We start from the raw sequence: 14,619 nt of genomic DNA on the forward strand, positions 1-14,619 counted from the left end.
TTTCCTGTTGACGTTTCCTATTTTCATATGGGGTCGCCGTTCCTCGCTAGTCCTTTCCACTGGTTTCAGTCCATCACCTGCTCCTCTTCCAGCTGTTTCTCCTTAAGGTCCTCTCTCAGTTTGTCCTTCCAGCGCAGCTTGGGTCTCCCTCGCCTGCGTCTGCCTTGTACCTCCATCTCCATCACTCTCCTTTCCACGTAGTCTTCATATCTTCTCTTCACATGGCCGAACCAATGTAATCTCCTTTCCTGCGCTTTCGCCAGCGCCTCTACTACTTTCACAGTACCTTGGATCCTATCATTCTTTATCCTATCCAACCTCGTCACCCTACACATCCACCTCAAAATTCTCATTTTTGCGACGTCCAGCTTCCTTTCTTGTACCTTTTTCAATGCCCATGTCTCCACTCCGTACAACAACGTTTGGTCTCACTACTGTCTTGTACACCTTTCCTTTTACTCTGGCACTTATCTTTTTTGTCACATAGCACCCCTGATACTCTCCGCCAATTGTTCCACGCCAACTTGATCCTGTAGTTAGTCTCTTTCAAGATCTCCATCCTCCGCTACATAAGATCCGAGGTGTTTGAAGGCCTCCACCTTCGGCAGTTTCTGCATCTTCATGTAGTCGAATTACAGCGGTACATTTCGTATAAATCTTTTCTAGAACCCTTACGATCTGTTCGTTTGTACCCTGATTGCGTAGCGAGTTTAGTATTGCTATTTGTTCTACCGAATCAAAGGCCTTTTCGTAATCTACAAAAGCTAAACAAATGGGTATATAGTTTCTCGATTAGTTGGTTCATCGCCGCTTCTAAAGCTTGCCTGTTCTCTCGGTTGGTTTCAATCTAAAACTTGACTTAGTCTATTTGTAAGGATTTTGGAGAATACTTTATGTACATTTGATAGCAAGTTAATCGGTCGGTAGTTAATAAGGTCCTTCTGGTCTCATTTTTTATGAAGCAAAATTACTATGGCATTGCACCAGGATTTAGGAATGCTTTCTTGGCGTAAGCACTGGGTGTACAACTGAGCAAACTTAATACGAACTTCTTTCCCTGCGTCTTTCAAAAGATCTATCGATATACCATCTTCCTCAGGAGCATTTCGTCGTTTCATATTTTTAGAGCAAATTCTACTTCTTTGTAATTTCTGGTACACTACTAACGTCTACAGATGAATTTACTGACCCAAATACGGTCTTCGACGAGTAAAGTTCTTGGTAAAATTCTTCTACTCTTTTTACCATTCTGTCTCTGCATTTAATGATCCCTCCATTTCTATCTTAACATATCATTTGCTGTCTTCCTAAATCATGTCTTTGCTCGGACACTTTAATTTTCTACCTTTTCCAATAGTTTCCTCTATTTCATCCATAATTCTCTTTCTTTTCTCTGATCTCTGCCTTTTGTTGATAAGCTTGTTTAGTTCTGTTCTTTCTAATTCGTCTCTCTTGCTTTTAATCTGCATGGTCCTTCTTCGTTTAATTAGGTCACTCGTAGCTTTGGAGTATTTGTTTTCTCTAATACCTTTTGTATTTCCTACTTTCTCTGCCGTTTCCCTAATGATATTCACTAAATTCAAATACATATCTTCGACGGTGTCCTCGTTAGTTCTTAGAGCTTCGGAACTATTTTTAATATCTAACTGAAATTTCTTATTATTATCCTTAACCTTCGCAAGGCTTATTTTTTTCAAACAAGTTTATTTCTCTCGGCTCTGAAATTGAATTTAGCTGTGCAACCTACCATTCTGTGTCACTACCTATGTTGACTTTATTCATGACCGTAACATTGCTGACGCTCTTACTCTCATCTCCTAATATGAAGTCTACTTCGTTCTTAGTTGTTCTATTTGAACTTCTCCAGGTCCGTTTGCGACCTACACGCTTTTGGAAGAAAGTGTTCATTATCTTCATGTTGTAGTTTTCAGCAAAATTGACTAACATCTCGCCTCTGTCATTTCTTTCGCCTGCTCCAAACTTCCCAATGCACGACTAATCTCCCATCTTCTTCCCCACCTTAGCATTAAAGTCGCCTATTACCAATGTGTATTTACTTTTTTATCCATTACCTAACTTAAATCATCATAGAGGGACTCAATTTCATTGTCTGAACTCTGTGAAGTTGGTGCATAAATCTGAACTATTTTTAGAGTGTACCTTTTACACAGCCTAGTCACAATCCAAGCTACCCAGTCTGATAAACTACTGAATATGACTACGTTATCAGCAACCTCTCGGTTTATCAAGAATCCTACTCCATTAGCTCTTTCTCTCTCCTTTCCTCTATAGTAGAACAGGTGGTGACTTCTAACTGTATCAGTTTTTCTTTCACTCTTTAGACTTCTCTCAGTCCCACAATGTCCCACTTGATGTTGTCTAGTTCTTCCGTTAAACTCTCCAGCCTGTGGTCTTCTGAGAGGGTTTTTACGTTGTAGGTATAGATCTTCATTTTCTTCATGCTATTTAATGCCCAAGACTTGGATCTGCTTGGACAGTGCTTACTCACATTCGGTGGCATACTGCCCGTCAGCACACAAGGCAATGCAGTTGGACCTTTTGGAGACGATGATCCAACAGGAACACCCGCTTTTCTTTTGGTTGTGTAATTCATGGTTTCTACGAGGGAATTTTGGCAGTAATCTCACCTCACTGCCAACTAGTTTTTGGTGAGATATTTCTCTGGTGTAACCTTATTCATTATATTCGGTGGAGCCCTATATATCTATTGGGCGCCCAATGGTCCACGCCGTCATTATGACGGTACCCGATAAATCTATGAGGAATTTCCCTGTTCGCCATCATGGACGTGCCAATTAGCACTGGGTCCTGCGACTTTGTGTGCGGACTGCTCTTTGTCTCATTTTTCTTACAAAACCTGTTCGATATTGGTGACCCTGCAGAATTTCCTCTCTATCGACATATCTTTTGTAGTCATTAAGATTCTCAAGCATATCCACCACGTCAAGGTGTCAACTCTCGGATAGGTAAAATGGAGAAATCAATGATGGGAATAACGCTGAGAGACCGAAAGAGAGCAAGTTGGGTAAGAAAGCAGACTAGAGTGAAAGATATTGTGGAGGCGGTAAAAGAACGGAAGTGGGATTGGGCAGCTAAGTTAGTGCGAACGACTGATGAGCGATGGAGCAAGTGTGTAACTGAGTGGATGCCACGAGATGGGAAGCATGGAAGAGGGAGACCAGACAGAAGGTGGAGAGACGAGATAGAGAGGTTTGCAGGAGTGACGTGGCAGAGGTTGGCGCGGTCGTGTGAATCACAGAATGCTATGAAAGAGGCCTTTGTTCACCATTGGACTCGGGATGGCTGATTTGAAATATATATATATACATATATATATATATATATGTGTATATATACATATATATATATATATATATATATATATATATGTTGTTTGCGGACAACACTGCGCTTGTGGCAGGATCGGAGGAGGGATTGAGGAAGCTGGTGATAGAGTTTGGGAGAGTGTGTGATAGAAGAAAGCTGAAGATAAATGTGGGTAAAAGTAAGGTGATGAGATGTACAAAGGGTGAAATTGGCAGTAGTCTGGAAGTGAGCATAGGGAGAGCGACTGGAGGAAGTGGATAGTTTTAGATACTTGGGTGCAAATGTGGCAGGAAAAGGTGGAGTGAAGGTGGAGGTAGAATGTAGATTGAGAGAAGCGAATAAATGCCTTGGTAGATTAAAAAGTGTAATGAGGAATAGACATTTGGGAATGGATGCTAAGAGGAGACTATATGAAGGAGTGATTGTGCCAACAGCACTGTATGGGGCAGAAACATGGAACATAAGAGAGGAAGAGAGGAGTTTGAATGTGTTTGAGATGAGGTGTCTGAGAAGTATGATGGGGGTTACTAGGCTGGATAGAGTGAGAAATGAGGAGGTGGGGAGGAGAACAGGGGTGGAAAGGGGGTTGGGAGATAGGGTTGATGAAAGAGTATTAGGATGGTTTGGACACATGGAAAGAATGAGTGAAGAAAGACTAGTAAAAGAGGTATGGAAGGCAGATGTGGGGAGAGTGAACATGAAGGGACGTCCTAGGATGAGGTGGATGGATGGGGTGAAGGGGGCTTTGTGGAAGAGGGGAATGTCTGTTGAGGAAGGACGGGAGAGGACAGAAGACAGGGGTGAATGGAGAATGGTTGTATATGGATGATGTTGTGATGCATGAGGTGAAATGGGCGGGGGGATGGGGGGTGAGGTAGTATGTGTGAGCAAATTTTAACGCAGCCCGAAGGGATTTCTCCCCGTCTTCTCCTTTATGCATGGGGGGACGGAGAGGGGGGGGTCGCCGATTTAATGAAGCGGCCTTGCTGTGGATGTGCTGTGTCTTGCGACACTGCTTCTGACCCAGGGCAGTGGACAAGGTGCAGGGATGACCCGTCATCTAGAAGGTGCTAAGATGAGAGGGAGGGTGGAGGGGTGTGGAGTGTATTCAGGGATGGAATGGGTGGGAATGATTTTATGCCTTTTCCTTTTTGGCTACCCCCCTTGTAAGGGGGAAAAAGCCTTGGTATATGTATGTATATATATATATATATATATATATATATATATATATATATCACACAGACCGGCTACTAGATTATAACAACTGTCATCCGGTCGCACACAAAAGAAGTGTGGTCTAGACTCTAGGGCAGAAAAGGTGTGTTCTACGGATGGTAGCAGGAGGGAGGAGAAGGGCCACCTTAAGGTATTCAGGGACAACGGTTGTCCGAATTTGGTGGTGAAAAGGTGGACGGCACAACAACCAAATTTTGAGCTTAGCGATAGTCGACGAGATGCACCGCGGGTTACTGTCCCTTATCTGAAAGTGGCGTCTGAGATAGAAACCATTTTGTTGAGGAAGTATGGTGTAGAAGTGGCACATAAACCCAGAAACACGCTACATGGAACCCTGCCCAAAGTGAAAGGCACAGAGAGCCAAGCAAACCGGATAGGGGTGGTGTATGACGTTAAGTGTAAGGGCAGTGAGACCCATTATGTTGGGGAAACTGGAAAGAAATTGGCGACCAGATTGCAAGAGCACCAGATGGCTGTCGGTAGGAGGGACAGGAGTTCAGCCATTCTAAGGCACTGCGAGGAAAGACGTCATGGGGTGGATTGGGAGAATGCAGAAGTTAAGTACAAAGGAAATGAAAAATGTGTCAGATTATTCCTAGAAGCATGAGCTAGAGATGAGAATAGCGTTAACAGGTGCATCACTTTGAACCTGATCTACAAAGGAGCCAAGGGTAGGCTGGAAAAGATGCATTCATCACGACAGTAATTTGCTTTTTGGTCTGTGTTTTTATTTATTTTTTATTTCTATTTTTATTATTTGAGTTAGATGACGGTGTGATTGATCTATTTTGGTTGTTGTGGGAATGGGTAATTTCACCTTGTATTTATTTCTTCGATATGTGTAATTACCAGATTTAATCAATAAATGTTTCGCGGGGCATTCTGGCGTGTGGACACGCGGGCCCATCTGTGGCATGCCATTCTTCTGTTTTCTTGTACTCACTTTATGTTCTTTCTATATTTCGGGGATTGAATTTCCTAACTCGTGTATTTGCTGGAGAATACTGCTATTTCATCTAATTAGGTCTGTGTTAGATAGCGGTGCATTTTATTATTATTTTCAATTTGGGGGATTCCGTCTTCTGACGTGAGATTATTTCAGGATAAGTTATGTCCATCAAAAAGTAGTGACGAGGGTGGGGGAGGTTCTTCAAACATCTGCCATCTTACCCATGTTTATTCAGAGTCAGCGGTTCAGTTGATTATGTTTTGTGGGATTTGTCCTAGACGTGTGGTTATCACACGCTTTGTTGTGCTTAGGAAATGTATGGAAGTTAGTATAGACCCTACTTGGATAGATAATTATTTATCTAATAGATTGCAAGCAGTTCGTTTAGGAAAAGTCACATCAAATTTACAAAGCATAAACTTTGGTGTCCCACAAGGGTCTATCCTGGGACCAATTTTATTCTCTATTTATGTAAACGATCTCTCCAAATCACTTCCTAACACTTTAGTTTTTCAATACGCTGACGATACGCAAATCATAATGACAGGAAATATTGAAGGCTTAGACGAGTTGATAAGAAAAGCTGAAAATATACTGCTAAGGGTTAAAACCTATTTCCAAATTAACGGACTGCTATTAAACGAAAAGAAAACTCAATGTATGTTTGTAGGTTCTAGGCAGTATATATCAAGAATACCAGAAGACACGATCATAAATTTTAACGGCTCAGTCATTAAACCTGTAAAAGTAGTTAAGAATCTGGGTGTGTATATGGACCAATATTTGTCTTTCGATAGTCACATAGATCATATACATAAGAAAGTCACGGGGATACTTATGTACCTCACACGAATAAAGGATTGTCTTGATTATGAAACGCGAGTTATGGTAATTGACGCACTGGTACTCAGCATAATAAATTATTGCTCAAATGTATGGGGCTCAGCTAATAAAACCCAGATTGAAAGAGTACAAAAATTACAAAACTTTGCTGCTAGAGTTGCTGTAGGGGGAATAGGTAAATACGACCACGTCTCACCCGCGATTAAACGTTTGAATTGGCTCAAAATAGAAAATAAGTGTTCATTTGATATATGTATGTTTATATTTAAAATATTAAAAAAGAGATTCCCCGAATGGTTGTATAGAAATATCTTCGACATCAGTATAACAAGAGATAGGCCATCAAGGCAAAGACAGAATCTCTATGTTCATCGGGTTAATACTGAAATAGGCACAAGAATGATACCTGTAAGAGGGCCTAAGACATGGAATAAACTCCCTATCGCTATTAGAGACATAACATCAATAAATGTGTTCAAAGATAGGTTGCGTAAATATTTTCTAGATAATCAAATGTAAGTCAGCAAACATTTGTTAACGTATAATATGCACTAGTAACACAAGGTTTTTAAGCATATTCGATTTTGTAACATTGTGAATTTTTTTTTTTTTTTTTACCTCCATGTTCTTGCGTTGATAAGCACTGCTAATACAAGTTTTTAAGCTTATATCATTTTGTACTATTATAAAGTCTTTAGTTTTTACCTTCATGTTTTATGTGTACAAAAATATGTATCACTATGTAATGCTCTTGTGAATATTGTAAATAATGTAAAGAATACCCAATGAAAATTGGAATAAAGGAATTATTATTATTATTATTATTATTATTATTACCAGCTTTAGGTTATTGGCTGTATTACGGTGCATACTGACATGTGGACTTTTTGTCCATCTTGGTAGGCTACTCATCTATCTTATATTTTTCTTATATACTCTCTTTCTGCTCGTTTTATTGTTGTATTATATATTCTTATATCATAGTTTTTTAGTTTTGAGCTTTCGCATTACGGGCGATGGGTAGCTAAATTGCATTGGAACTTCGTTTGGTTTACATGTTTTAGTGTAAAGATTTCATTTGCTATGCTATTTCTGATACTAGTGTTGATGTGTAAGTTATGTGATATGGGATCCATCTCGAGTTATTTCCGGGTTATACCATGATCAATATTTGTGATGTGTAACTTTTGTAATTTTCTGGAATGTAACGGTTGCCGGGGTTACTTAACCCAGTGTGCGAGGGACACCCCCTTTTATACAGATTTCCTATCACTACCACTGTATTACCCTGAAGACGAACCCGAAACGTAGGAATAAACTTCAAACGACGAGTCCAGTGTGTACTTTCTTCTAAACAATTGTTCCTGGACTCCAGCTCTTCACGAATATATATATATATATATATATATATATATATATATATATATATATATATATATATATATATATATTTAATATATATATATATATATATATATATATGTGTGTGTTTGTGTGTGTGTGTGTGTGTGTGTTTGTGTGTGTGTGTGTGTGTGTGTGTGTGTGTAGTTGAAGAAGTGCCGGACCGTAACAGGCGATAGTACGATAAGTGCACGATAAGTACTGACCTAGGGGAATGGCACATTTCTGTACGACAGTATTTTTGCTGTGCAATGTATCTTCAGGTCCTGTAATATCTTGTCCAGGTACTTGTCCTTAGTCGACCCTTTAGCTTTAATCGGTTTATCATAGGGACGTTCTTCAGACATCTTTTGGATCACATCTAACAAGAATGTTATTTATGATGTAAATTGTGTATATCATTTCATATTATAACATCAGTTATTCATTTCTACAATGTGTAATGTTCTTAGTGTTTTCCAGGTCCTCTTTTATATAATTTTGTATTGTAACATTGCTTATTTATCTTTACATTCTGTGGTGTTCTTATGTAGGTTTAAAACTACCTCAAAACGATCTGTTAAATGCGCTTAAAAGATCACACGAGTAATAGTGTATGTGTAAAGGGCATTGGAGAGAATAGTTGGTTTGAGGTAAATATACGAAGCGGGGCCAGACCGGAGGGAAGAGAGGGGAAGAAAAGGCAAGGGAAAGGAAGAAAGGAAGAAAGGGAAGTGGAGGAAAAAAGCCACCCCCCCTCTCTCCTCCCAACCCAACCCAATCAAATCCATCCCTACGTGCCTTGTTTCTCATGCCGACCAACTAACTATGGAGCTACGTCAGGGTTGTGTAATGTCGCCTTGGTTGTTCAACATACGAGTGTTATCACAAGAGAGTTAGATACAAGATCTCTAGGTGAGCTTTAGAGTTGGTGTACGAGAATGTAAGGACATAGGAAGTGAACCAGTCATTGCGGATGACACTGGACTTGTAGCTGATTCTGAGGAGAGATTGAATCAATTGGTGACAGAGTTTGCAAGAAGGATATGTGAGAGAAGAAAGTTGCTAGTCAAAATGGGCCAAAGAAAAGGATAAGATGTACAAGTAGTAATGATAGTGGTACAGTGAACGAGAGTATGAAGGGCAAGAGGTTTGAGTAAAGGGAGAAATTTAAGGGCCTGCGGTCTCGTGTAGTGATGACATAAGAACTTAAAAATGGAGGAGACTGCAAGAGACCATAAGCCCTGCACTAGGTAGTACCATGTCCCCTACCACCTGTCATCCCTATCCATGATGTTATCCAATCTTCTCTTAAAACAACAGATTGTTTCAGCGATCACTACATAGTGGATGTGGAGATGAATTGTTTTATTGGAGTAAAAAAGGAGAGTAGATAGATGTAATGCAGTGTTATGAGAAATATTTATATGATGAAGGTTAAGAGAAGGATATATGATAGAGTGGCTTATTAACGGTATTGTATGGAGTAGTGATTTGGAACATATAGGACAATGGCTCCCAAACTAGCCCCCCCCCCCCCCGGAAGGCGTGAGGTGTGAAGTCATCTGTTCATTTTTTAAGTAAGAATAATGAAATAATAACGATAAAAAAAACAAGTGTTATAGCTGTAAATGTTTGAGGCGTGGGTTTGCATCCCACCGCTGCCACCATATACTGTAGTCAAACATTTACGGCTACAACACAAGCATCTGCCGTTACATACGTGCTTAATCTATCAGTTACACCAACCCGTTTTTTTATTTGTTAAGTTAGCTCTCCTCACGCGTTTTTACATATATAGATATATGTATCTATGTAATTTTATATAAAATAAGTCGGGCTGGGGAGGGCTTGCGGGTGCTGGAAGCAAAAAAGGGAATGTAATATAAAATAGATTGGGAACCACTGATGTAGGAGGTGGAAGGAGTATATTATAAATTTCTGAGGTGAAATATGATAAATACCTCAAGTATGGAGAGAATGATAAATGTGGAGGAGAGGCAGAGAACGTGTGAGAAGGAAATTGTCGTTTAGGGTCGATCAAAAAATGCTTAAGGTACGTTTTGCTCTGTGGGATTAGAGTACTAATTCTTTGTTTTTGAATGGGGCCGTTTTACTTCGAGCTGGAAAGTACTTGGCTGATCATTTCAACCGAACCTACAACCAACACGCTTACCCAAATATGATGCCAGGTAGTAGGATGGGCGTCACCCGCCATTGGCTCTGGTAGGAGGCTAATAATCGTACCGAGCAAAACGTACCTTTAACTTTTTTTTTTTTTTAAAGATCAATTTGTAGATTTTTTTTTTTTTTTTTTTTTTTTTTGTCAGTATGTACTGCTAATTTGAACCTGAGTCGCCAGAAGCACTCACCATCTTTCTTCTGTTGACAGGTATGGATGGTGAGACAGGGGAGAACACAACAGCTCGACTGAATCGTCGTGAAGAGGACGACCTGAACTCTTCAAATGCCCACAACCACATCGCCCGTGACGTGGATATGGAAGAAGTTGGTCATGCAATATACGACAGTAACTACAATTACCTTGTGGATATGGAAGAGGTGTTAGATTTCAAAAGATGCCAGAATTCGAACAATCGTAACGACACAAATTGTACTAACGCTCAGTATAGGGCTTACCAAAGCCGAGGTTGGGTCTCGCGTTGTAACGGTCACGGGAGCTTGTGCTACTCAAGCGAAGACGACGAGGATGACGTAGGAGGCTCGTCGGGATCGTCCCCTCCATATTACTCCTCTTCCTCTTCCTCCTCTTCCTCGTCCTCTTCCTCCTCTTCCTCGTCCTCTTCCTCAGCTTCCTCCTCTTCTGCTTCCTTTGCCTCCTACTCTTTTGGTTTCTTAACCTCTTCCACCAACCTCCGTAAACGGAGCGTCAGGCTGTCGGAACTTTCAGAGAACAGCGACACAAACCACGGACGGTGTAGTGGTCATGGCCGTTTAATCAGGAGGAGAAGTAGTACAGAAGTGTTAGGGGAAGGATATAGACAAAGAGGAAGAACAGGAGGAGCAGGAGCAGGAAGTGAAGGAGGAGGGGAAAAGGGAGGAGGAGAAGAAAGAGGTGGAGGAGAAGAAAGGAGAGGAGAGGAAAGGGGAGAAGAAGAAAAGGGAAGAAGAGGAGAAGGGGAAGGAAGAGGAGAAGAAGGAGGAGGAAGACAAGAAGATGAAGGGAGAGGAGAGGAAGGTGAAGGAAGAGGAGAAGAAGGGGGAGGGAGAGGAGAAGAAGGGGGAGGGAGAGGAGAAGAAGGTGGAGGTGGAGAAGAAGGTGGAGGTGGAGAAGAAGGAGAAGAAAAGAGAGGGGAAGGAGAAAGGAAAGGAAGAGAAAAAGGAGAGAGAAGAGGCGTTTTAGGTGGAGGCAATGGTAACAGTGGCACTGGTGAACGCGGCGGCGGTGGCAGTGACAGCAGACGAGGAAGGAAAAGGAGGTTTCGCATCGACAGGAATTGGTCCGAGAACTCCGCCCGGTTTCGGATCTCGTTGGGAAGATCCGAAACAGTGCAAGACCGAGAATCAGGTGAAGTCGTCGAGAAGGGACCCGGCTCACCGCGAAGTGATTTAGCTCTTTGCTGTACTTCGCGCCTTCGAAGTCAGGGCCGCAGATCGAGGAGGAGTTTATCCAGAAGTCCAGTGCAGTGGGAGACTTCAGGAGGCCACACGAGACCTCGACTGAAGTCGGGCTCAAGGACGTTCAGGATAAATGATCACTTGCTCCGTCAGCAGAAGAAGGGCATGGACAAAGCGAGCCTCCTGAACTTGCTGATGCAAGGCGGGAGATGGACCAACAACGGTGACTGGCTCTCCAGGTTCGTCCCGGACAAAGAAACCGGTGAGATCTCGGCCATTCTTGCTAAGATGGAGAGCTCGGGACACTTTCGGATTCCTCTGGACAAGTGGCAGAAGCCAACCCCGAGGGTGGTCAGCGGGAAGCGGACAGTTTCCATCAGCATGTGGGAGGAGTTTCTCTACGGAGTGTCAGCCATCGACAGACACGCTGCCTTCTGCTCCGAGGCGACGATGAAAGAAAACTTCATACCCAGAATTCGGAAGTACCTCGGGCTCTTCCTCCCAGACTGCGTTATCTATATCATCTTCAGCATCGTCTTCTTTGCGTTGTTCTTCCTCCCGTGTATTATTTACAACACTTACTTAGACTCCCTCGGGATGATCCTTCTGACGACCCATCTGGACATCCACGAAATCGCCTCTAGATGCAACACCGAAGTCAACTTCACGGGAAGTCCGTTTCATGGTCCGCTGATAACCTACGTCCGGAAGTTCTGCCAGCACTGCAGACACCAGAAGAACAAGATGGTGGTTCTGAGATACATGGCGAGCCTTCGGGAGGAGCACTTCCTCAAGAAGAGGAAGAAGGAGGGGAAGAACTTCAAACCGAGTAAGCTGGAAAAATGGAAGACATGAGGGGATGAATTCAAACCAAGATGTTCTTAGCTGCGGCAGGTTAGGGTATGTGACCGTTGCCGGTGGTCGTTGGGGGATCGGACTCAAGTTCGTATGACGAAACAAATGAGAGGCTTGTTGATATTGTAATATAAGAATGTATAGCGATTCCAATCAATAAAACTAAAAGTTTTATCTTATCCTTCATTCACCTTGAGTCGTTTCGAACCAACATTATGACGTCGAAGATAAGTGCTCTAAAATATCTTGTGTGGTTACATAACACAAGAATGAAGGAGACTGCAAGAAACCATGAGGCCTACACTAGGCAGTTCCATGTCCATTACCACCTGTCATCCCCATCCATAAAATGGTCTAACCATTTCTTTAAACAACTGATAGTTTCAGCGCTCACTACATGGTTACCAAGTCTGTTCTATTCGTTGACCACTCTATTAGTAAACCAAATTTTGTCTGTTTCCTTCTTAAATCTAAATTTGTCCAGTTTAAATCCATTACTGCGAGTCCTGTCCCATTGTCTTAATATGATGACCTTGTTTGCATCACTTTTGTTAAAGCCTTTGATCAACTTAAACACCTCTGTTAGATCACCCCGCACTCTGCGTCTTTCCAGAGAGTGTAAGTTAAGGTGCCTAAGCCTCTCTTCGTAAGGTAAATTTCTGAGCCCATATATCATTTTGGTTATTTTCCTCTGTCCGAATGTCATCGACTGTCACGAACTAGCGTTTGATAGCACACCAAAATGGTGCAGTTGGAACTTGTAATTAGAAATGTAGGAAATACACGCAGTAAATACTTTATAGAAAGTTTTTTGGGGCCACTGTGGATCAGAGCAATACTTCATTCGTCTGTTGTAGTTTCAAATCCCTATTCACAAACGAATGATTATATTTTTGTATTGTTATTCTCCCTCCGTTGTGCTGTTCCCTAAAACCTGTCCTTTACTACTACGACTCAACCTCTTCCTGATCCCCTTGTCGTTGTGGGAAAAAAAAATCACCATGAACCCATACGTGTCGTAGTAGGCGGCTAAGTGATATGGAACGAGGATCTGGGAGAACTCCAAACCAGAACTCTAATAACTGGGTAATCAAACGTGTATGGATGTGGTAGACGAGTGAGGAAAACGAGATTGGTAATAAGTTTGTGAAAAGAAAGATGGATGTGTTAGCGCTGAGTGAAACTAAATTGAAAAGGAAGGGTGAGTCTGAGTTTGGAATTGTAATGGCTAAGGTGTCAGGAAAGACGGTGGGAGCGAGGGAAAGGAGTTACATTTTCGGTTATTGATAAGACAACAAAATACGTGATGGAGTTGAGTGAGGTATCTTCAAGGATAATGTAAAATTTATGATGCAATACAGGCCATACCACTGACGTGTCTAAACAACGCAATAACGTGCGAAAGGATATATAATAACCTTAATCTTGTATATAAACAAAGAGCTAATAAAAAGTAATAAAGGTAATACAGAGGTAATTGTTAAAAGAGGCACATCTGGCAACATTCCACCTCACGTAGCTGATATGCAAGACTTTTTGTGTAGTGACAAGGTAGCTGACGAGACTTCAGATGTTGCCAACACCGCATGCAAAGCTGTCAGCAATTTTAGGTTTAAATGAAGGGGTTCTAGTTATGAGAGGCAACCGTTCAGAACATAGAATGCAAGTTTGGTTAGCAAGACGAAAATAGACTATGTCTTGATATTTTCCCACGTGGCAACCCTGATCTGGAATGAGCTAAAATTAGATAAGGTAGTGCTATCTGCCATGTCGGTGTATGATATACCATCTTGTTCCTAAGCTGTGTATGCATTCATTACACTTTTGTATGCATTTTTGTCACATCATTGAGACCTGTGACGAGTAACTAAAAGTAGTGGCCCGTTCACCTTAATCTGGACATGCAGCCCGAGAGGCTGGCACTTGGTCCCCAGATCAGACTCGATACCTCTTTATCAACTTTCAGTTTTTCCTCTTTTTACACGTAAGGAAAGCTTGCAATTGATTACTGCTGCAGGACCATGGGAGTGCTCAAGGACCGTTGCCAACTACCGTAGGGCCGCGGATTTCCATGCAGTGAGATACGAAGCGACAATTATCATCACAGCATTAAAGAAATACACTTACACACTCCTGTGGCATTAGGGCCTGCCTAATCTAGGCTATGGAACTGCCTAGTGTAGGCCTTATTGTCTTTTGCAATCTTTTCCATCTCTAATTTAATGAAGCGGTCTTCCTGTGGATGTGCTGTGTCTTGTGACACTGCTTCTGATCCAGGGCAGTGGACAGGATGCAGGGATGACCCGTCATCCAGGAGGTGCCAAGATAAAAGGGAAGGAAGGGGATGGATGAGAGTGGAGTATATTGGGGATGGAATGGGTGGGAGTGGTTTTTATGCTTTTTTTTTTGGCTACCTCCCTTGGAAG

The 14,619-nt window shown here is 41.8% G+C and overlaps 1 protein-coding gene across 1 annotated transcript in view; it reads left to right on the top strand.

The window, feature by feature from the left end:
- The window catches only part of LOC143036505 (uncharacterized), a 25,310-nt gene extending 12,944 nt beyond the window's left edge, over positions 1 to 12,366 (top strand). Inside the window, exon 2 of the mRNA XM_076203929.1 lies at positions 10,152 to 12,366. Coding sequence (XP_076060044.1) covers positions 10,154 to 12,193 — 2,040 coding nt within the window. The 5' untranslated portion in view covers positions 10,152 to 10,153 and the 3' untranslated portion in view covers positions 12,194 to 12,366. The remainder of the gene's footprint in view (positions 1 to 10,151) is intronic.
- The last annotated feature ends 2,253 nt before the right edge of the window (positions 12,367 to 14,619 follow it).

This window comes from Oratosquilla oratoria, chromosome 20, assembly GCF_046742065.1.
Source record: "Oratosquilla oratoria isolate Oo_2021 chromosome 20, ASM4674206v1, whole genome shotgun sequence".
NCBI lineage: Eukaryota > Metazoa > Arthropoda > Malacostraca > Stomatopoda > Squillidae > Oratosquilla > Oratosquilla oratoria.